Here is a 23,020-nt window from a genome sequence, read left to right on the forward strand (position 1 = left end):
CAGGAATTCCATTTCATAAAGTCATCCAGCAGAATACTGTCAGCTCTCAGTATCCCTGAAGCTCAAAGAGACATCAGTGACTTTAGTATCAAAATCGAGGCATCTGTTGACAAAGGAGTGGAGTGACTCCCCTCTTGTGCATCCCACTGCACCAGATCTTCGGCCAAGCTGAATTTCTGGGTTCCATTTGGAGTAGACTATGCTAAATTAAAACATCGAGGTAAAGTTTCACAATCCGAGGAGTATCTGCTAGGTCCTCCTCCTCCATCCACTTCGCATCAAAATGCAGGAAAGTTCTTGAACTAAACCAAGAACCACCTTCGGACTTTACCTTTCTTCGTATCGTTATGTGCCAAAATCTGTTCAGGAACAAGGATCTCCTCGTTTTCTTCCACTTCGGGTTGCTTATCAGGCTCCCCATCATCAAGCACATCACCCTTAACAGGTTTCAAGAGACTCACATGCAATGCATTGTGAATCCTCCAAGTATCTGGCAGTTTCAATCGGAAGGAGACATCATTTATCTTTTCAGTAATCTGGAAAGGTCCGAAGTATCGCATACTAAGCTTTGAAAAAAGCCTCTCCTTTCCCTTTTTCTTTCATAGGCGTGCCTTCTCAAAACGTAAGAGCACCCAATCATCCTCCTTCAATTTCAAGTCGCGACGATGGCGATCCGCTGCCTTTTTCTGTCGTTCTTGAGACTCCTGCAAAGTCTCGCGAACCTTGGCAAAAGTCGTATCCAAATCTCGCGAATATTCATCCGCTTCAAATATCTAATCTTTCGTGCTCAGGAAGGATGGAACCTTCGCAGCACTTTCAACAATCTCACATGGCATCTTCCCCGTCGAAGAGTGTATCGTGTTATTGTAGGCAAATTCCACCAAAGGTAAGTTCTTTCCCATTAAGTCTTCTGATCCGAGATACAAGACTTCAATAAATCTAAAATCACTGAATTGGCAATCTCAAATTGCCCGTCAGTCTGCAAGTGGAACGATGACGAGAACTACAACTGCGTGCCAATGTTCTCCCAAATTGCCTTCCAAAACAAACTCATAAATCTGGGGTCTCTGTCGGAGACAATCGTCTCAGACGTGCCATGTAATCGGAAAATCATCGTGATCATTGTGTTCTTGGGAGATCAAAAATGAAATCCATTGCAATACTTTCCCAGGGGTGGGTGGGTATGGGTAAAGGCTGTAACAATCCCTCTGCCTTATGCCTGTCAAACTTGACCTTCTGGCATACCAAGCAACTGCGCACAAACTCTTCCACATCCTTATTGAGTTTTCAGTCATAACCTTATCCCTCAACGGCTGTGTAACGCACAACATAGTCTTTTTCATCAAGTAGCCTTCCCTAAGGAAGTATCCAGCTACTGTCTCCCCATCCCGTATCCGTGTGAAAATATATGCAAAATCTGTATCTGTGGCATACTGATCGACCATATCCTCGAAGCTCCTATGATGTATCGCGGAAACAGCCAGAACAAACGGTTTCCGAGACAAAGCATCTGCCACCACATTCTTCTGTCCCTGCACATGGACAATCTGGAAGTGGAACTGTGACAAGATATTCGCCCACCGCATCTGCTTTTCCGAAGCTGCTTCTGTGACAAGAAGTAGCACAAACTCTGATGGTCTGTAAAGACAGTAAAATACGCTCCGAGTAGGTAATGCCCCCATTGAGTAAGAGCATGGATAACCGCCAAAAGCTCTTTCTCATAGATCTGTGCTGTCATCTCCGGCCTAGAGAACAAACGGCTCTCCTAAGCTATGACATGGCCTTCTTGCATCAAGACCGCACCCAAACTACGACCACAAGCATCACAATATACTTCAAATGACTTCTGCAAGTCCGGCAAAGTCAAAATAGGTCCCGTAGTCAATTTCTCTTTCAATGTCCGAAAGGCAGTCACCTCTGTGGATCCCCACGAAAAAGGTACTCCTTTCTGTGTCAAGGTATGCATAGGGGAAGCAACCTCTGCAAACTTTCGTATGAACCGCCTGTAGTACGAACACAGTCCCAAGAAGCTTCTAACTTCATGGACATTCCTCAAATCGGGCCAATCACGGATAGTCTCTATCTTGGCCGGGTCCATTTGCACTCCTGCTGCTGACACAATGTGTCCCAAAAAGTGTATCTCTGGTAGGAAAAATTCACTTTTCTTTGCATTAATCACTAACGTGTGATCTCGTAATGCCTGAAAGACTTGAAGCAGATGATCTCTGTGTTCTGCCTCATTCTTGGAGAAAACAATGATGTCGTCAAAGAAAGTGCCAACAAATAGCCTGTACTGTCGAAAAATCCTGTCCGTCATCCGGTTAAATGTCACAGGAGCATTGGTTAAGCAAAAAGGCATCACCAAAAACTCAAATAACCCAAAAGTCGTCCGAAAAGCTGTCTTGTAGACATCTCCTGGCGCTATCCTGATCTGATGATATCCACTCTTCAAGTCAATCCTACTAAAGCACGAGGATCCCTGTAACCTGTCAAGTATATCATCGATCGTAGGAATCGGAAATCTGTTCTTGATGGTGATTTTGTTGAGAGCGCTATAATTGATGCACATTCTCCAGGATCCGTCTTACTTCAAAACCAACAACACTGGAGAGCAATACGGTGAAGTACTAGGCTCGACAAGACCCTTTTCCAAGAGGTCTTTCACTGGGTTCATAATCTTTTCATTCTGTACTTGGCTCACACGGTAAGGTGGCCGATTCGGTGGCGTGCTTCTAGGTATCAGATCAATGGTTTCATCTTCAGGCCCTCTGAAAAGCAATCGGCATGAGTGTGGAGAAAAATCTTGGCGTTCTTTTGATCAGGTCAAAACATATTCAACCTATATCCATCGTTCAGTTCTCTTCCAAAAGAATGAGTAAGAAACTGAAGTTCATCAAGTACAATCTCTAAGCCCTTCATTTATCAAAGTCGCTTTCTCGGCCCGGTAGTCAACCACGACGTAGTTCTTGTGGTACCAAGGGATCCTGAGTAGAACGTCACTCGCATGCCTTGAACAACCCTGTCATTGCAAACGAAGTTTGCCAATGCTCGGTGTAACGGCAACATCCCATCCGGGTGCCAGTCGAACTACCTCCACCTGTGGCGTCAATCTATCGGGCGTAATTTCCAAATCGAGCCACCAATTCCAAGTGAAAAGAAGTTGGCCTTGGCTCCTTCAAAAGAGCTTCTTGATCCTTCACTTTGCCCCAAAAGCGGCAAAGTTTGTACTTTCATTCATTAGATTCGGTGCAGGTTCCACGCCATGTGGTACCAGTTCTATTTTTCTATCTGCCTTTTCTGCCACGTTCCTCAGCTGCTCTCGAACTCTCAGGCCTGTCGTCGTCTTTATCATTCTGTTCTTTCTGTGCCTTTTTAGGGCACTTCACGGAGATATGTCCATGTTCCCCGCATCCAAAGCACTTCCCCTCTCTGATGAAGCGAGCTCTCTCCTCAGGAGTAAGCTTGGGTCGTGCATCCTTTTTCTCTGGGTTGCTCTTTTTCTTTCTACTTCCATTCCCAGAAGTCTGTTCTGCTCGTTGTGTCATGGCCTCATCTGTGGGGTAGGTCAGACTGCCAGAGTGAATGGCAAAGCCCCGCTTCGCATGACTCATCAACTCCTGAATAGAAGCTACCTTCTGTTCCAAGCAATGATCTCGGATCTCTGTAGGTAGACCCAAGGTAAACCGCTCAATCTGTTCTCTGAATGAGATCTTCTTGAATGAAGAGGCAGGTAGAAAAGAGCTCCAGAATCTTTCACATTAAGCATTGATTGTATCTTTCTTGGTCATCCGAAGATGGTTCCAAGCAGCTCGTACATCTCGTTCATATTCTTGCGTCAACCAAAAAGAAATAAAAAGCTTCTTAAATTTCAGCCATTAACTGGCGCACTCCTGTTAAAAGAAGCGTGGACCACCAAGTACGAGCATCCCCCTTAAGGTAAGAGGTAGCTCTACGAATCTTGGAGTGCTCTGAATAGCGTCCTCCCGCGAAAGCGATGTCAAACTGTTGTATAAAAGACAAAGCCTTGGAAGCATCTGAGTATCCTGAAAAGTATCAAACTTGATCGAGTGGCCACCTTCCTTAAACTCTCGGACTTTCTTGCTTTTATCTTCGAGAAAGTCATACTGGTTGGCTTTGTAAAAATTCTTCTTGTTCGCATAAAACTTTCCGTCATCGGAATCTGAGCTGTCTGTAGACGAGTCCTCAATAGAACTGTCAGTCTCTCGGCGAGATGTAGCCTTCTTTGCCTTTTTCTTGCCCTTTCCGAAGCTTTGTTTCTTACTTCGCTTTTTACCTTTTCTGTCTTCTTCGCTCGAATCCGAGGAGCTAGAAGAACTATCAGAAGAAGAAGAAGAAGAACTGGGTACTCCTTCAAATCGAACATGCTTCTTCTGTTTCTTTGCCTTGTCAAAAGTCGACTGACGACCCAAATAACCTGGAAAGTCATTGCTTTTCTTCTGCTTTTTGCCGTGCTTTTTGCCGTGCTTTTGCGCATCAAAAAGCTGAGCAATCCGTGCATCAACCACGTTCTCCAATTCCTTCTCCGTATATTTTCTTGGAGACAGAAGGTTTCTTTGCCACTCCATCTGTACCTCTTCCAAAGAGGTCTGGTTCATATATTTTGCCATCTTCGGGTCCTTGGCAAAATTGAGCATCATCCTTGTTGCATCGCCAATCAATTGACGACGCTCCATCTCTCTTTTCTCCGCCTGAGTAGGCCGAGGCGGGCCATACTCTCTGCCGGAATCTTCGTTGTGATCCCTGCCCGCATCTCCAGATGCAGAGGGAGTCGATTGATCATTGCCTGAAGCCATAGGTGCCGCGGAAAAATAAATTCGGGGATCGGATTTCCCGTAGAAGAGAAATCGGCCGTGCTCTGATACCACTGTAACAGACTTGGACACTCCAAGTCAAAAATCAATCCCAACAGCACCAAATAACCACTTCAAAACAATTCATAGATCACAATAGATTTGCACTGGCCCGGCGGAGTTCCGTGCCTAGAGATATTGGCCCCAAAGACTGGCGCCCCTTTCGGTATTTCTTTTTATATTAATCAATCCAAAGTACAAGAGAGTGGCTAGGGTTTCACTCTCAAACTCTGCGTCCAGATGCTCTGAGAAGTGAGGCCCTCACCACTAATTTAAAGGTTACAAGGGATGCCCAAAAGCAGAGCCCCAAAAGCTTCAAATCAAAAGCAATTGCTCTCTCTCTCTCTCACAGAGAGTCAAAACTTGAAAGCAAAAGCATTCTCTCTCTCTTTCTCATATTGTAGAGAAAAAGCAAAATTTGCGTCGCTCATCATTTTGAAAAAAAAAAAATAATAATAATAGACTCCGCGATTTCCGGAAATTAGGGTTTTTGGCAGAAATTAGGGTTTGCAAAAATTTTAGGGTTTCTGTTGTCCGCCACGTCATCACTTTGTGACATGTGTGTATCCTCTGGGTATCCAAAAAAAGATAAAAGTGTTGAAAAAGAACTGAAGTAAAGTGATACAAGACTACTAGAGGTAAGGTGGTACAAGGGTGCAGCAATCTGATAAGAGGTGCGGTAATACATGTGCCAGTATGATGAGATGGAGTTCTATCTCTATTAGATGTGAAACTATATGCTTAGGAGGTACAATCATGAGGTGCAAACTAGCTCCATCCACCAGTAGAAAACTGGGGGTGTAGGATATCATGCATAGGGGGGTAAGGTATGAAGAGCCCATGTAGTATGGCAGCCGGGTTGGAGAAGACTCGCTATATCTCTCTCTGCCTGGTCTGCTCATGCTGTGTCCGAATCTAGTAGATCTCCCTCTGATGTGCCCATCGAGCACGATATCCCACTGCTTTGGGTCATCTCCTGGCTCAATTGCATCTGCCTGCTGGAAAGTGACCCCTCTTTGTGTGGTGGTAACAAGTGCTGCTGCAATCGCTCGGTGAAAGAGATCTGTAAGCTGGGACTGTTTAGTCTTGATACAGCAAGAAATGACCATACTATAGGAAGATTCGTCACTCTATGTTGATGATGCACTCAATGTTGGATTTTTGGGTTCTCTGATCACTGCTTTACCTCAACTGCATACTGCCCATTTACTTGCGTCCTTGACTTTGGCTAGCTCTGTGGCTCAAAGAGAGAGGAGAAGACTCACTTAAATAGAGTCACAACCAACCCTACAAGGGCCCCTGTAATGGAATTTGCCTATTCAATTTGAGAGTAGCGGAATTTAATGAGAGTGCTTTCAAGAAATGATTTTGTGAGCATAGCGGGTAGACATAATTGAAGATAGCAACATAATCATAGCAATTAGTTAACTTGGCATAGACAATACTTTTGCAAGAGAGAGAATTTAGAGAACATGACAACAGTTGAGGACCGGATTTATGTGGAGCCGGTCCCCCCTCCAATAGGCATTTGTATTATGATTTCTCCCATAAAGAGAGACTTGTTACAATACATTCTTTGTGTTCCTTGTGACCTAGGTGAAGCAATGAAGATGGAAAGCTTCATGCATCACCATCATAGCATAACCTAAACTTGAAGAAAGCTTTAACTATACCAAGCCTCAGTCCCAAGACCTCAAACACCTTCGAAGGTGGAGAGAGCTAGCAGGGAATGAGGGTAGGGAAGAGGAGGAAGAAACATTTCATACGAGAAAGAGCTAGTTCCTCACTCATCATAACTCTTGTGCTAGCATACATAATAGCATAGTAATGAAGAAGAAATAGATGGCAAGCTCAAGCATTGAAGCATGGCTCTTGGATGGATTTGCACTCCATAGCCAAGAGTGTTGGTGTAGGCTCTCAACCTCTACTTGCTTGGAGAAGGAGAGGGAGCTCTTGCACTTTGCATAGTACACAATGCGAGTGTTTGTGAGTGTGTGTGGGTGAGTATACCCCCTAAGCACCCCCCTAGCTTGCTTGGGTCGACCCCCCCCTTGTAGCTCATGCTTGAAGCTCATTGGATCCCTCCAGGCCTAGCCAATCACAAGCAGGAGCCATTACAAGCAACAGGGGTAGCCTTGGGACAAGTGTCCCCCTTTCCCCTTTGAGAGAGAGGACTTGATAAATGCAAAATCAATTAATTAAATATCCTAAATTATCATCGGACCCCTTGGGTGGCCAACCAATAGGCTTCAGGCACACCATGAGGGCAACATGAGGAGGAACTTGACAAGTGTCCTTGCTGCCTCTTCAAGCTGGGACTTCCCTTGTGTGTGTGTGTGTGTGTGTGTGTGTGTGTGTGTGTGTGTGTGTGTGTGTGTGTGTGTGTGTGTGTGTGTGTGTGTGTGTGTGTGTGTTCTCTCTCATCCCCCCCCTTGTAGGCTCGCCCCCCTCCTTGTAGGGATCTTTTTGACTTTGGATGAGCAAGCCCCTTAGTCATCAAGCATGACTAAGCACTTGAAGTAGGGGGTGTTCCCACAAGCATCTCAGGCAAGCTTCTCAAGGCACCTCAAGCACCTTAATCATGCACCAAGTCAAGCACCTCAAGCATGGAGCCAATCAAGCACCTCAAGCATCTTAATCAAGCACCTCAAGCATAACAAGCACCTCAAGCAGGACAAGCACCTCAAGCACGACAAGCACAACAAGCACCTCAAGCTTGGGCCGGGTTCCCACCTCAAGCTCAGCCCTAGCTTACCTAAGGTCAAAGGACTTTTACACACATTATTGGAGGTCTTCAATGAAGCTAACCCTAAGGTCTTATGCTCCATTGGTTAGCCTTGCTCTTGATAGACCATCTCCCATTTGGGCCCCTTTACTATTGGCCCCGTGTTGAGATAGATCTATAAGCACATATCTATATCTTAACACTTGTTCCCGTTTATTCTCCCACATTAAGTGATCAATTTAATATGAGAAAATCATTTGGGTTGGTTAGATATTAGATTTTATGACATTACCTCTCTCTTGAAATCATAGTCGTCCTCGACTATGAGGTAGAAGAGATAAATCCTTAGTCATTAGTCAATTTTACTCAGCGGGTAGAGGATCCCCCTTTTTTTTTTTACCCTACGACATCTTTCCAAGATGGATGACTAATCCATTTGGTGCTTGGGAGATATAGCTGCCGCAAGCATGTCTGCTCTTTAGTCCATTTCATTCTCCCAAAGTAGAGTGACAAATTCTACTTGGTGTTTGAGAGACGTCGTCATCACAAACATGATTCTAAGCATGCATACTAGTTAAATTTGTGCACAATTAAAAAGAGGACTAGTCTTATGAGACAAAAACATGAGTCATTTAAAAGAAATTTGTACATTTGCTTACTCTAATGTAGCATTGTAAGCATTGACAAGGTTCATACTATCCTTAAGTTGTACTCCTTGCATCCATCTAGCATCTTCAAAAGGATAATTTTTGAACTTAATAAGATACCGTCAGATTATCTTACCATGTCGTAGTACCTTGTCTTCATGCCGAAGGACAGCTTCGGGTTGTAGCACTTCTTCTTGGTCTTCAACTTCGGGAGGGTCTTCAATAATTGGTTCAGTTGGTGGCTCTCCTGTGTAGGGCTTAAGTAGGCTTACATGAAAGGCATTGTGTATAAGCCAATGGTTGGGCAACTTGAGTTGATAAGCCGTCTCATTGATGGGCTTCAAGATTTGGAAAGGACCATAGTATCTTTTTGCTAGTTTAGCATAATACTTTTGATGGCCCGTAGGATTTTTGCCCGTCGTTTGCCTTAATCGAGCCTTAGGAAACTTGAGTAAGACCCAATCATTTTCTTTGAACATTAAGACTCTTCTGCGCTTATCAGCAGCAGCTTTTTGCCTTTGTTGAGAGATGGCTATAGCCTCTCTAATCTTTTGAAAAGATTCTTGTAGGTCACGGCTATACTCATCGGCGACGAAGATCTTCCCATGTACTTTGAGTAGCAAGGGACTTTTAGGTCTTCCCTCTATGATCTCGAAAGGTGCTTTCCCCGTAGAAGTATGTACAGTATTATTGTAGGCATACTCTACTAGAGGTAAATACTTTTCCCATTGTGAGCGTTGATCTACTTCGGTAACATAAGTCTTGAGTAGATCGAGTATCGTAAGATTGGCTATCTCACTTTGGCCATCCGTTTGTGGGTGATAGGCCGAAGAGAAATTCAATCTTGTTCCTAGATTTTTGAAGAGACCTTTCCAGAAATTACTAGTCATTCTAGGATCTCTATCTGACACGATGGATGTGGGTAATCCATGGTGCTTGAAAATCTGAGATATGAAGAGAGTTGCCATTTGATGTGCCTTAATAGTCTTTTTGACAGGAATAAAATGTGCTTGCTTGCTAAACCTGTCGACTATTGTCCATATTCCTGTATTCCCATGGATAGACTTGGGTAATCCAAAGATGAAATCCATGGATATACTCTCCCATGGTGAATTTGGAATAGGCAATGGCTGGAGTAATCCAGGTTGCTTCCCTCTATCATACTTGGTCTTTTGGCATACTACACATTTTGAAACATACTCTTGTATGTCCACTTTCATAGTAGGCCAATAGAAATACGTCTCTACTTCTCGGAGAGTAGGTTGAATACCTCTATGCCCTGCATATGGAGGAGCATGGGATTCATACATAACCTTCTCACGAAGGGAATGGGTAACACATAGCCTATTGCCGTGGAGAAGATAACCATCCTACAAGGTGAATGGTTCCTCTTTCTTCCCCAAAGCAAGGGCTGACATTATATCTCTAAAGTCAGGGTCAATAGCATACTCATCTATCATAGAGGATAGATCATTGTAAGTAGCTATAGACACCGCATTAACTTTTGGTCATCGTGAAAGTGCATCGGCAACTTGATTATGCTTACCAGCTATGTGAGCAATATGGAAATTAAATTGCGAAAGAAAATTTGCCCACCTCATTTGTTTGTCGGAAAGTTTGGTTTGCGTCATGAAATACTTGAGACTTTGGTGGTCGGTTCGTAGGATAAATGGAGTCCCCAATAGGTAGTGCTTCCATGTGTCTAGGGCATGTAGAACAGCTAAAAGCTCTTTCTCATAAATGCCCAAGACTCGTTCATCACTATTGAGCCTTTGGCTCTCATATGCTATGGCATGCCCTTCTTGAAGCAAAACCGCTCCAAGGCAATCACCACAAGCATCACATTGGACCTCAAATGGCTTTGAGAGATCCGGAAGCACGAGGACTGGTTGGGAAGTAAGCTTCTCTTTGAGTTTTTCAAAAGCATTTTGCTCCTTAGCAGTCCATACAAACTTAACGTTCTTCTTTGTTAAGTCGTGTAGCGGTCCAGCTACTTGAGAGAAATTTGCTATGAAGCGTCTATAGTATGCACACATACCAATAAAGCTTCTTAGCTCATGTAGATTCCTTGGGTTAGGCCATGATTTTATTACCTCTAACTTTGATGGATCCATACGAATACCATCGTGAGAGACAATATGACCTAGATATTGAATCTCTTGAAGGAAGAATTCACTTTTCTTTTGGTTGAGAAAAAGTTTGTTCTCCCTCAAGGCTTGAAAAATCACTTGGAGATGTTGCTTATGTTTCTCCAAAGACTTGGAGTAGATGATGATATCATCAAAGAACACTCCAGTGAATTTACGATATGGTCTAAAAATTTTCTCCATGAGACGATTGAAAGTAGCTGGTGCATTAGTCAAGCCAAAAGGCATGACTAGATATTCATAAAGACCAAATGTTGTGCGAAACGTGGTCTTTAGGATATCTTCATCCACTATCCTTATTTGATGATAGCCACTCTTAAGGTCAATCCTACTGAAGTAGGTAGAGCCTTGTAGCTTATCAAACAGATCTTCTACCCGAGGCACGAGAAATCTGTTTTTGATAGTGATATGATTTAGTGCTCGATAGTCCACACACATGTTGGGGTATAGGCGTCTGTGCCTTGCCCGGCCGCCCAAAGTCTGGGCGCCCACTGACTTGTATACCTTATACATAGCATAAGTGTATAGGGGGCTGCTCACTCTTTGGAGTCTCCCCACCCATATCTGTGTTGTGTGTCTCCTTCTCTCTCTCTCACTCTCCGTTTGTGGTGCTCCCCGATCCCCTTCAATTGGTATCAGAGCGTAGGTGCGAAGGGAGCGCGTGTGTACACAGTCACGACGACAGCGGAGAGCCAGTTTCATTCCCGAAATCGCGTCCGCGCGCGCGTGCACTTTCAAGAGTGCAAACAGGGTTTCGACTTCGGCATCGGCAAATTCAGCTTTTCGAGAGCGTTTCCACCAGGCGTCCTCAGGCGTCCTGCCGTTTTCCCCCCTTTCGAAGCCATTCGAGCCATCAAAAACTTCATTCGAGCTACGGTTGAGGAGCTGCATTTACAGCCCTCTTTTGGCAGTTTATGCTGCGTTTTTGGGTCGAAACGGAGGTTTTTGGCATAGCTTTCACACCCGGACTCGGATACATGTGATCCACGAGTCTACCTTGGGGTTTTGGCACACTCCGGACGCGCTCGTCATATCAGAATTCTAAAATTCTGAACGCTGAATTTTCTGCAGCAGCAGTTGTTTATTGTGTGTCGAGGATTCCACACATGGTTTGCTTTCAAATGTGAGAGTGATATTTGCTGCAAGTTTCCTCACAGGTGGGCGGATACGATGTATGCCTTATGTGGTTTGATGCTCAGGGAGACTAATGTGATTGCATTTTGAGCTCGGCAATGTATGCCTCGAGCATGTTTTTTGGCAGTCACAGGTAGAGCAGATATTTGTGTACTAGATTTGCAAGTGTTTGCAATGATGTATGCAAAGTGTGGAGATTGGTGCATGCATTTGGAGTGCGGTTTGATGTGCTTTGGTTGCTCATGGTTTTGAGCGTGTAGTCGGTTTGGTTATTGGTTTTGTGGCCGTTTTACTGACGAAACTCTGGCGAAATTTTCCCAGGAGTTTTATGCGTATCATTTATGCGATCTAGGTAGAGATTGCGGGTTGCACTCAGCATTTACGTGCGGTGTTCTCTGCAGGTGGGAGATTTGTGCGTGTGTATGCATCGATACCGCACATTGTGGGCTTGGTGATTAGCTCACGGGTTTGACACTATGCATTGATACCGCACATTGTGGGCTTGGTGATTAGCTCACGAGTTTGACAGGCGTACAATTATCTTGACACACTCACAAGAGTGAATGTTGTGATGTATGCTTGTGTGGCTACGAGCTAGGTAGCCGGATTCGAGCACTAATGGCTTGAGGTTTTTCAGCAGGTTTCAGCTACAGGTTTACAAGTTTACAGGCAGGTTTGAGGGCTTCTTTGGGTGCTGAATTTTCAGCCATTGTTTCCTCTTTGCAGGTGTCCATGTATGGCTCAGTTGTAGGCTGATTTGGGACACATTTGTGACTTGTTTATGCAGCTGTTTAAGAGCTGAATTTTGGGGCTGTTTTGGGGCTGATTTGCAGCCATATTTGCAGACTTTTGTTGATGCGATTCGAGCCAGTTTAGGACTGATTTGGTTGACATTTGCTACTCATTGTTGGTTGCTCTTTTGCGAGCATTATGGCTGATTTTTCATTTGACTTCCAGCGTTATGGTCTGACACAGTTTGATGGTGCAGATTTTGTTGCTTGGAAGGAGCATATGCTTGTTGCATTGGCGGATTTGGGGCAGGATAAACCCTTGCATGGTTTATCGGCGAAGCCCAAGTCTATGCGTGATGATGATTGGCAGGATCTTGATGAGTTAGCAATGTCTACGATTCGTTTGCATCTGGTTGAATCTGTTGACTGGCAGGTCTCGAGGGAGACTACAACTCATGCTTTATGGCAGAGTTTACATGCTATGTACGCGACATCCATGTCTACAGGGGAGTCTAGTCCCACTTCTATGTCCATGGGAGAGATTGGTCCCACACGCAAGTCTCGACGGCATAGAGACTTGACATGTTGGCATTGTGGACATAGAGGGCACATTAGGCGTCGATGTTTTAGGCGTTTGAGACAACGGAGGCGACAGATGCGTGATGCAGATTTGGGCATGACAGATGCTAGTGAGATCAGTACGGTGGTTACTGAGTATGCTTGTGACGGCGATGTCACATTTACATCTAGCTTGTCTTCAGACGACCTTATGTCTACGGATTGCATATCGGATTGCACATTGTCTTCACATTGGTTACTAGATTCAGATGCTACTTTCCATGTCACATCTCATCGTGAGTGGTTTAGCACGTTTTTTAGTGGGAGACTTGGTTGTGTGCACATGGCTGATGGTTTTTTGTATGACATTGAGGGTGCAGGAGACATATGTTTGTCCTTGCCCAGTGGTATGAGATTTACCCTGCGTCATGTGCGTTATGTACCAGATCTGAGACGGGATTTAATCTCAGTGAGACAGTTACGGGATAGTGGATGTCAGATTTCGCTACGAGAGCGAGATTTTGTGATGCATTTGGGTTCGCTAGTGATTGCGAGAGGTGCCAGGAGTGGTACAGGTTACCCATTGCATGTGGATCACAGGAGAGACGGTGTTGTCTCTGTGATCATGTAGCCAGGTAGAGAGCGAGAGAGCAGGCGAGTCTCTTTTGCTCATGGGTTGCAGGGTGCTTTGCATGGAGTGCAGAGTAGTGAGCTCGTTGTGCACACAGTTGGGGCACAACTTGAGCAGTCACACAGAGAGGTGACAGAGTCAGACATGCATGCTTTGCTAGTGACTGAGCAAAGCAGAGAGTCAATTGTGCGAGATACTTCTATGCAGGATAGACAGGTAGAGCGGTCTTGCTCTAGTGAGTCACGACAGGAGGACGTTGTGCAAGATTCTATGCATACGGAGTTAGAGCATGAGAGCTCTAGTGAGTCACAGCAGATTGAGTGGTCATGTTTGCAGTGGATGATTGCAGAGGAGGCTGAGATGTCAGCGATTATGCAGTCATTCCTTTCTATGCTCGACAGTGAGCATGGGGATATAGTTGTGCAGGATATGTCTTCCAGCAGACACCTAGAGAAACTGGTTTGCTCTGAGGTTGCACGACAGGTTGATGCGTCTTTTGCGGACAGTCAGGAGATGCATGTGGCTAACACGCCTTGTCAGTCAGAGATGCCTATTGCCAGGGATATATATGTTGATGCATGCTCCGTAGAGCTAGCAGGGCCCGCTAGCATTGCATCGGCATTCGGTGGTCTCATGTATGAGATGTTGATCTTGAGACCGGATATCGCAGCTGCAGTGGGAGCATTTGCAGTTGGGGTTGTCAGTCGTTTGTTGACTGATGATGGCATAGTGCACGAGGGAGATATGCAGGTATTGCGTACATACTTGCAGTACGTGTGCGGTACGTCTGGTGGTGTATGGACTTACACAGGAGCAGGACAACCGGATGCACACGATCACAGCCAGCCAATGGGCATCGGTTGAGAGCGGTTTTCTCTCGCCTTTTGTAGTCTTTAGACTAGGTTCCCTTGCTTAAAGGCACAGTCGCCTTTAAGTGGGAGGTTGTTGGGGTATAGGCGTCTGTGCCTTGCCCGGCCGCCCAGAGTCTGGGCGCCCACTGACTTGTATACTTTATACATAGCATAAGTGTATAGGGGGCTGCTCACTCTTTGGAGTCTCCCCACCCATATCTGTGTTGTGTGTCTCCTTCTCTCTCTCTCACTCTCCGTCTGTGGTGCTCCCCGATCCCCTTAAACACATACGGTATGTACCATCTTTCTTTTGCACTAAAAGGACTGGAGAACAAAAGGGAGAGGAACTAGGCCTCACCATCCCTTTGTCTACCAATTCCTGTACTTGCCTCATAATCTCCTCTTATTGAGCTTGTGAGACTCGATAAGGAGGTTTGTTAGGCGGTGAGCTTCCTGGAAGGAGCTCAATACGATGGTCATCATCCCCTCGTTTTGGAGGTAGGTCCATAGGGATATCATCGATGAACACATCTTGGAATCCTTTTAGAAAAGTAGACAAGTCTAACTCTTCTTGATTCCTATCATTTACATTTGATGAAACATTATTAGCTTTTAGAGACTCTTTGACATAAATCATGTACGCAGAAACTGAGCTCTTCATTGATTTATCAAAAGAAAGAGGATTTACAAGTGGAATAGTGCGACCACGCTCACTAGCATCTATATACATGTTCTTTCCCCTGTAGGTGAAGTAAATTCTCCTTTCAGGGAACTTCATGTTGGCAGCCATGCGATCAAACCATGGTGCCCCTAGGATAACATCCTGATGTTGGAGAGGAGAGATGAAGAAGTCTTCTTTGTCGACATAGCTTTGGACATGAAGCCTCAACTTCCCAATCAAGGGAGTAACGGAGGCTTGTTGTCCCTTGAAAGCTGCATCAGCTGTTACTATATCTCCCATCTCAAAAGCTTGAATGCCCAACTTGGTGGCCAACTCTATTGATATGAAGTTGAGAGTAGAGCCTAGGTCAAACAAGATGAGGGCATCATGCTCTCTTACCTTTCCCCACGCATAGGAAAGTGATGATCCTTTGCAATGAGCATCCTCTTTAGAGCTTCGATGGTGGAAGCCCTAGGAGTCTCATTGCGAGTATTCTTCTTGGGGCAAGAACGATAGCCATGTCCTTGCTCCCCACACTTGAAACACTTATGGTCCTTGCGAAAAGCTTCAAGCTCTTCAGGAGAGAGTTTGTTTTTACCTTTGTAAACTCCCTTCTCCTTGGACCGATTGTTGTTGTTGTTATTGTTGTTGTTGGAAGTGCCTTGGGAATTATTTTGAGCATTGGATTTCCCCTTTGCATCATTTTTATCTTTGTTTTCCATGGGCTTGACATTACGTCTAGCCCCTTGATGGAAATTGATGCGTGAAGCAACCATGGTGTGGTGGATTACTTCGGTAATAGTATCGGGCTGTTGAGAGTTGATGTATTCGGCCATCTCTTCAGGTAATCCCGCACAGAATTGTTGTCTTTGCTCGGCAAAGTCTATCTTTTGAAAGACGGTAGCTTCGAGATGTAAATCCCAAAACTTGTCTACATACTTGTTGATAGACTCATGAGAGAGAAGCTTCAAGCCACGCCATTCGGTAAGAACTTTATCTTTAGTATCACTTGGAAAAAATTGCTTCATGATGGAAACTCGTAGAGTTTTCCATGTCTTTGGGGCTTCTCCATTGCCACGAAGGCTAGCCCACCATTGACGAGCTGATTTTTGGAAGTGCATAGCCACATGGCGTAGCTTGGAGGACTCTGTGAAGCCCTCGTCCCCAAAGGCCGCATCAAATTGTTGGATGAAGGCCAACACTTTGTCGGTAGCACCAAAGGTGCCATCATAGGTGAGAAAAGAGATACTCTTTCCTCTCTCCTTGAACTTCTTTAGCTTTTGTGACCTTCGCCATGCAGGAAATGATTTGCGATGTCCTCCCCTCTTGTATTCTCGAGGAGAATAGCCATAACTTTCATCGGAAGAGGAGGAAGGTGAAGAAGAAGGAGAAGAGGGTGACCTCTTCCTAACCCTTTTCTTCCTTTGTTTCCTCTCTTGCCTTTCAGAGTGATGAGGAGAAGGACTATGGGTTGCTCTTTTCCTCTTGGGAGGAGTAGGCGATCGTCTAGACCGCCGTCTTCGTGGAGCCACATCTTCAGAGGAACTTAGACTTTCATTGCTTTCTTTCTCTTTGGATTCCTCCTCTCGAATGGGAGAGAGTCTTCTTTTGGGGGTCTCTTCAAGAGGCCTCCTAAGCTCTCTCTCTCCTCTGGGAGAGGAAGGGAAATTCCATAAGCACGAAGTTGTTGAGTAACTTCGGCTTGCAAAACAGAGTTGCCCATAGCTTATTGCAACCTAGTGACAAGATAATTCACAAACATGGGAGCATCATCATTAGCACCTTCATGTGCAAAATCAAAGCTATCAATGTTCATTCTACTCTCTTGATTATTGTCAGCCATGTTAACAAAATTTATGTTTATACTTAGTGTATGCTTTGGCAATACAAAAACTTAGTTGCCACTCCTCTTAGCCTTTGAAAATCGGCTCTTAAGTATCTACACCCACGGCTCAAAGTGGTTAATTATAGAGAGTAGAGGAGTAGGTCTAACATAGCAGAGTTGCCAAGGGCTAGCTCCTTTCGGACTTCTTATGGCTCAATAATGGTAAAGCCGTAGGCAAGTCTAAAATGACTCCATTATTAAGTCCAAAGCTCCCGAGGTGTGCACCATCCCCCACATAGTGGGCTTAACAAAACCGATATTAGATCCCAGTTCCACTTACTCTATTATAATTAACAACATCAACCATTTATAGGCTACTTAAGGACCTCTCTTCTTAAGCAAGAAAAGAGAAACCAAATGCTCTGATACCAATGTAATGGAATTTGCCTATTCAATTTGAGAGTAGCGGAATTTAATGAGAGTACTTTCAAGAAATGATTTTGTGAGCATAGCGGGTAGACATAATTGAAGATAGCAACATAAGCATAGCAATTAGTTAACTTGGCATAGACAATACTTTTGCAAGAGAGAGAATTTAGAGAACATGACAACAGTTGAGGACCGGATTTATGTGGAGCCGGTCCCCCCTCCAATAGGCATTTGTATTATGATTTCTCCCATAAAGAGAGACTTGTTACAATACATTCTTTGTGTTCCTTGTGACCTAGGTGAAGCAATGAAGATGGAAAGCTTCATGCATCACCATCATAGCATAACCTAAACTTGAAGAAAGCTTTAGCTATACCAAGCCTCAGTCCCAAGACCTCAAACACCTTCGAAGGTGGAGAGAGCTAGCAGGGAATGAGGGTAGGGAAGAGGAGGAAGAAACATTTCATACGAGAAAGAGCTAGTTCCTCACTTATCATAACTCTTGTGCTAGCATACATAATAGCATAGTAATGAAGAAGAAATAGATGGCAAGCTCAAGCATTGAAGCATGGCTCTTGGATGGATTTGCACTCCATAGCCAAGAGTGTTGGTGTAGGCTCTCAACCTCTACTTGCTTGGAGAAGGAGAGGGAGCTCTTGCACTTTGCATAGTACACAATGTGAGTGTTTGTGAGTGTGTGTGGGTGAGTATACCCCCTAAGCACCCCCCTAGCTTGCTTGGGTCGACCCCCCCCTTGTAGCTCATGCTTGAAGCTCATTGGATCCCTCCAGGCCTAGCCAATCACAAGCAGGAGCCATTACAAGCAACAGGGGTAGCCTTGGGACAAGTGTCCCCCTCTCCCGTGGTAGCTGTCCACGTAAGGATGGCTTGACTCCCAATTTTTTCTTGGAGTACTGGGACTTGCTTGGCCCAGATCTTTGTAGTGCTTTCCAATACATCTTGCACACAGGAGAGATGCCGGACAGCATGAGTGAGGGTCCAATCTACCTCATTCCCAAGGAGGGTAGCTCCTTGGATGAGATTCGACAGTGGCGCCCCATCACCATCCTCAACTCAACCTACAAAATTCTTGCCAAGGCTCTGAGTTTGAGGATCCACCCACTTCTAGAGAGCCTTATACATGGGACTCAGACTGGTCTTGTCAAGGAGCGTAGTATCCTTCACAACATCTTTACTTTTTGGGAGGCTTCTGCCCTAACGAGGCTAAGTGGTGAGGATCTGGTGATTCTTCTTCTCGATTTTGAGAAGGCCTACAACAGAGTTGACTGGGACTTTCTGGAGGACACTCTGCGTAGGATGGGCTTCTCAGATGCTTGGATCAGAGGGGTGTCAACTTTGTACAGACGGGCACACAGTCACGTACTTTTGTCAGGAGGTAGAGGTGATCGTTCATGCTCACACGTTCGGTCAGACAGGGCTGCCCTCTTGCCCCCTTCCTCTTTCTATTCTATGTTGAGGCGATGAGCAGGTTTTTGGTGTCGCAGCAGGTTGGTTTGCGGGGCTTAGCACTTCCTATTCGGGGAGATGAGCTACTGGACGCTGAGTTTGTTGACGACTTAGCCTTGTACTTGGATGGCCAGGAGACCAACCTTCACAAGTGTGAGCAAGCTCTTGAGACCTTCTGTTGTGAATCTGGCGCACTGATCAACTGGAGAAAGACAGTCGCTTTCTCAGTTGGTAGTGCTCCTGTGCCCGATTGGATGCCAGGTGAGGGTTTCGAGTGGATTCCCCCAAGGACTGCAGTTCGGTACTTGGGCTGTCAGGTTGGTATGGACTTGTCTCCCGAGCAGCAGATTGCTCCCCTCCTCCTGTCTATCAGGAGGAAGTTGTTACATTGGAGCTCCGCACGACTTTCTTTGGCTGGCAGAGTTGTAGTGGCAAACCGGGTGTTGTTGGCGACTATGTGGTACATCACTTCTTGCTGAATCTTCTTGAGTTCTTGTATCAGCCAGGTAGAGAGGCTGATCAGGAACTTCCTTTGGTCAGGACGTGACACTCAGATAGCCCGGGCCAAAGTGGCTTGGCAGGTCATCACTCTTCCTTGTTCACAGGGAGGACTTGGGATCATAGACCCAGCACAACAGAGCAGAGCCCTTCTTGGAAGTTCATAGTCAGAGGACTTCTTCCAGGTGAGGAGCACTGGAAGGAGTTCTTGCTACAGCGTCTTCATGCTAGGGTGCCTCAGGTAGGAGGCCCCTGGCGACCTTCAACCAGATGGATCTTCACAGAGATGCGCAGAGTTGGTTTGAGCAGGGGACTGGAGAACCGCTTCGCTGTGAGTTTGCTTCAATCTTGGGAGCATTTGCAGCGAGGCCTGGAGCAGCGACAGCCTACTTGCACGGAGCAGCGCCTACAACAGCCCCTTGTTTGGAACCCCATGGTTAGCACTCAGAGAGGCCACTTGGTTGGTAGTCCGTATCATGTTTCCTGGGGTCCCATGGCAGCAGGTCCAGCACGCTCTTTAGGTGACTGGTTAGAGTTTTCAGGCTTGTCAGAGGAGCTGCAAGGTTTCCAGCTCTACAGGGCATGAGAGGGGTGCAGAGCATGTGCCAAGACATCTTAGAGGCAGTTCCAACTGAGTGGCTCACACCTCTCGAGCCAGTAGCACCCAGATGTATGGGAGCCTTCATGCGACTGGAGGTTCTCATCTCAGTTCTGGCCTGCTCAAAGACAATTCCCTCCCTGTTTTTCGAGTTACATGGTGAGGGACGCTTATAGCGAGTTGCAGTAGAGGCCTTGCAGGTGGCAGAGTACTCTTTTTAAAGGATCCGAGTGGTGGGCATTTGTGGGAGGACTTAGTGTCATCGATCCTGACCCAGCAGTTCTTGAGACTGGACATTGGAGACTGTGGGCTTGGGAGTGTTGTCCACTGGCACGAGTACAGTGGGATCCTGGAGAGTGCTTTGGAGGGACCCTTTCTCTTTTGCAGACCACCCAGGTGTCCCTTTCTTTCAATACACAGTTCGACTGAGACATCACATACTATCAGCACACAGAGAGGCTCGCCCTACTGCAGCACCTCATTGGCAAGAGGAGGGTCTCACAGCTGAGTTCTTGGCAGCTTTTTGGGAGAGGTTGTGGGACTCCAGACAGCCGAGGCGAGTCACCTTGTTTCAGTGGCTGGTCGCACACAGAGCTACAGCAGTTGGGAGCTGGCTTGTGCATAGTGGTCTCTCGACCGCATGTGCAACTTGTGACCATCTTGTGGAGAGTCAGCATCACTGTCTTTGGGACTATCCTTTGGCACAGCAGGTGTGGCTTCGTGTTCTTTGGCTGATGCCTGCTCTTTCCACAGCTCAGCAGTACACTTGGGGAGCAGCTACTTGGTCCACCCTCACGGGCCCGGCACTTCAGTTTGAGCTATCTTCCACCAGCAGGATGATAGTGATGCAGGGGAGGTGGCCTACACTCCAGCCTGCCACAAAGCTTACTCCACAAGAGTGGTGCAGTGAGAGAGAGGAGTGTTGGGAGCTCATCAGTGGCCTGACACTCTGGTTCATATAGTGGGCCCGCTGCTTCCGCATCTTTGAGGCTCGCCCTGTACCACCAGCAGAGACTATTCGCGATCTTTGGCTAGAGCTGATCCACACTCTCAGAGGACAACTCGAGAGACTCCAGGGCAGCTCCGACCACATGCGGGAGCGCAGAGAGGCTTTCCTTCGACTCTGGTGTCCTGGGCCTTTTTACACCATGGTCCAGGGTGTACTCAGATGGCACTACCGTCCACCTGTGTGGCTTTTCCCTCCTCCCATCTCTTGATTTAGCCTCTTTGTACATTTGGTGTTTTTTCATTGGGAGAGTCTCCCCATCATGGTTGTTTTAGCCCTCTCTCATAGAGGTGGTTGTAGCCCTATGGGCAGTTTCATTAACTAATAGAAGGATCTTTCTCTCGGGAAAAAAAAAAAAAGCGGTTATGCAAAGGGGTTCGTAAAGTAACAAACCTAATCTCCTGACTTACTGGGACATGCAGGTCTTGTGAACAAGCTCACAAAAACGCGAGAACAAAATCTCCTAAGCTCTATAGGCATTGTTTGGCTTTGGAAGGATGTTAAGCATGTCAACGTGGCAAACCAAGCAGTATGCAAATGACATACAATCTACCCTCTCGCAGGCACACCACATTGCAACCTTGTGTATAAAATGTTTGCCTTTTCTCTCCACTAAGGTCAAACAGTTCTGGCTTAGTTGGCAGATCTCTTTTTCCTCAAGTGAGAGGAGTCTCTTGGTGGAATACGTTGAAAGCATATACTCAGACACGAGAGACAAAACCTGTAAGTCTTGCTTAGATCATTATTGAGATAGCCAAAAGTTCTGATACCAATGTCAAGTGCAGTGGACGTTAAAACTTGACACACCACCAGTTTTTGACTAGCACACCACCACTTTTTGTTTAGTTCCTTGGTTCCTACTTAGAGAGAACGTTCCTTGCCCTTAGGAAGTAGATATAGAGATATAAAGAGGGGAGATAATCATAGAGAAATAGAGGGAAAGACGTGACAACACCAATATGGGGTCCTATCCAATCCTCTCATGGGGTCCCCCACTCATTCCCAGAGTCGTATTTGCTTCTTTGTTGGAGATGTCACCTTGTGATAAGCAATGTATGTATTTTAGATGATGATGCAGCCCATAGATGACTTGTGGCTACCAGATGGCCTCTCTCTTCGGCTCCAATCTACTCCTTCCTGAAGGCCTGAAGTCATTCCTCCAAAAAGATATCTCTTGAAGCTGATTTGAGATGGGTGTTTAGGGCTAGGCTGAAAATGCCTTCAATGGGCTGCTCTGATGGAGCTTCTGGACTGAATCAGCCTTTCGGGCTAAGGAATACTACTTCCATGCTCTTTTGCATTGGACCTTGAGGCTGATGTGATGCCTAACGATCGGCTGATCTGATACTGTCAAAAGGCAATTAGACTGCCAAGAGCTAATCCAAATTCCGTAAGGTTGCTGGCTGAGAGTTCTTGACTGCTTTCCACAACCAATCTACAAGTATGGGACTCACTTGAGAGTTAAGAAAGCAAATTGTAAGTATGAAAGAGAGATATGGCAGCCCTTTGGATAGTGGGACAGCTGCCAGCTTTTTCTTTCTATGCTTAACTTGAGCTAATATTACCAGCTTTTCCTTTGGTTTTGTTCGGCAAGAGAAATATGTTCCATTGATAAAAGCTTTAAGGGCACAAACCCCAGGTCAAGTATATATCTTGTGCCAGAGACCTAAGAAAGAATAACCCTATAGAAAAATGTATGCAAGAAAGAGAAGTAATGAAGTAATTCTTTCTATGCTTAACTTGAGCTAATATTACCAGCTTTTCCTTTGGTTTTGTTCGGCGAGAGAAATATGTTCCATTGATAAAAGCTTTAAGGGCACAAACCCCAGGTCAAGTATATATCTTGTGCCAGAGACCTAAGAAAGAATAACCCTATAGAAAAATGTATGCAAGAAAGAGAAGTAATGAAGTAATTCTTTAAAAGTCCAACAAATGCTCGTAATCATTCTCCTATGCAGGTAAAGTGTGCTTACCTGAATTGCCTCCGTGTCAACTGTAGGAGTCAATCCTAGAAATTTTGCTATCTCTGCTAAATCTGTCAAGATGAATACCAAAAATTGCTACTTAGAAACAAAAATACACCATGCTGCTGATTCAGAAGAGCTTTTACAGAAGCATCAAAAAGAGAAACAAACAGATCAATTCGGAGAAAAACATGGCTAGCCAACATCCGCTGTTGCATTCAAAGCGCAAATCAACTTCTTGGCTTCCTCATGTATGCTAAAACAAACTTAGGCAGAA

At 45.5% G+C, this 23,020-nt stretch overlaps 1 protein-coding gene across 1 annotated transcript in view; it reads right to left on the reverse strand.

The window, feature by feature from the left end:
• Positions 1–23,020, reverse strand: part of AUG7 (nuclear matrix protein) — a 55,024-nt gene that overhangs the window by 3,757 nt on the left and 28,247 nt on the right. Inside the window, exon 3 of the mRNA XM_086492807.1 lies at positions 22,753–22,814. Coding sequence (XP_086348933.1) covers positions 22,753–22,814 — 62 coding nt within the window. The remainder of the gene's footprint in view (positions 1–22,752; positions 22,815–23,020) is intronic.

The sequence above is a fragment of the Adiantum capillus-veneris genome, chromosome 20, assembly GCF_014529385.1.
Source record: "Adiantum capillus-veneris isolate H3 chromosome 20, ASM1452938v2, whole genome shotgun sequence".
In the NCBI taxonomy this organism is placed as follows: domain Eukaryota; kingdom Viridiplantae; phylum Streptophyta; class Polypodiopsida; order Polypodiales; family Pteridaceae; genus Adiantum; species Adiantum capillus-veneris.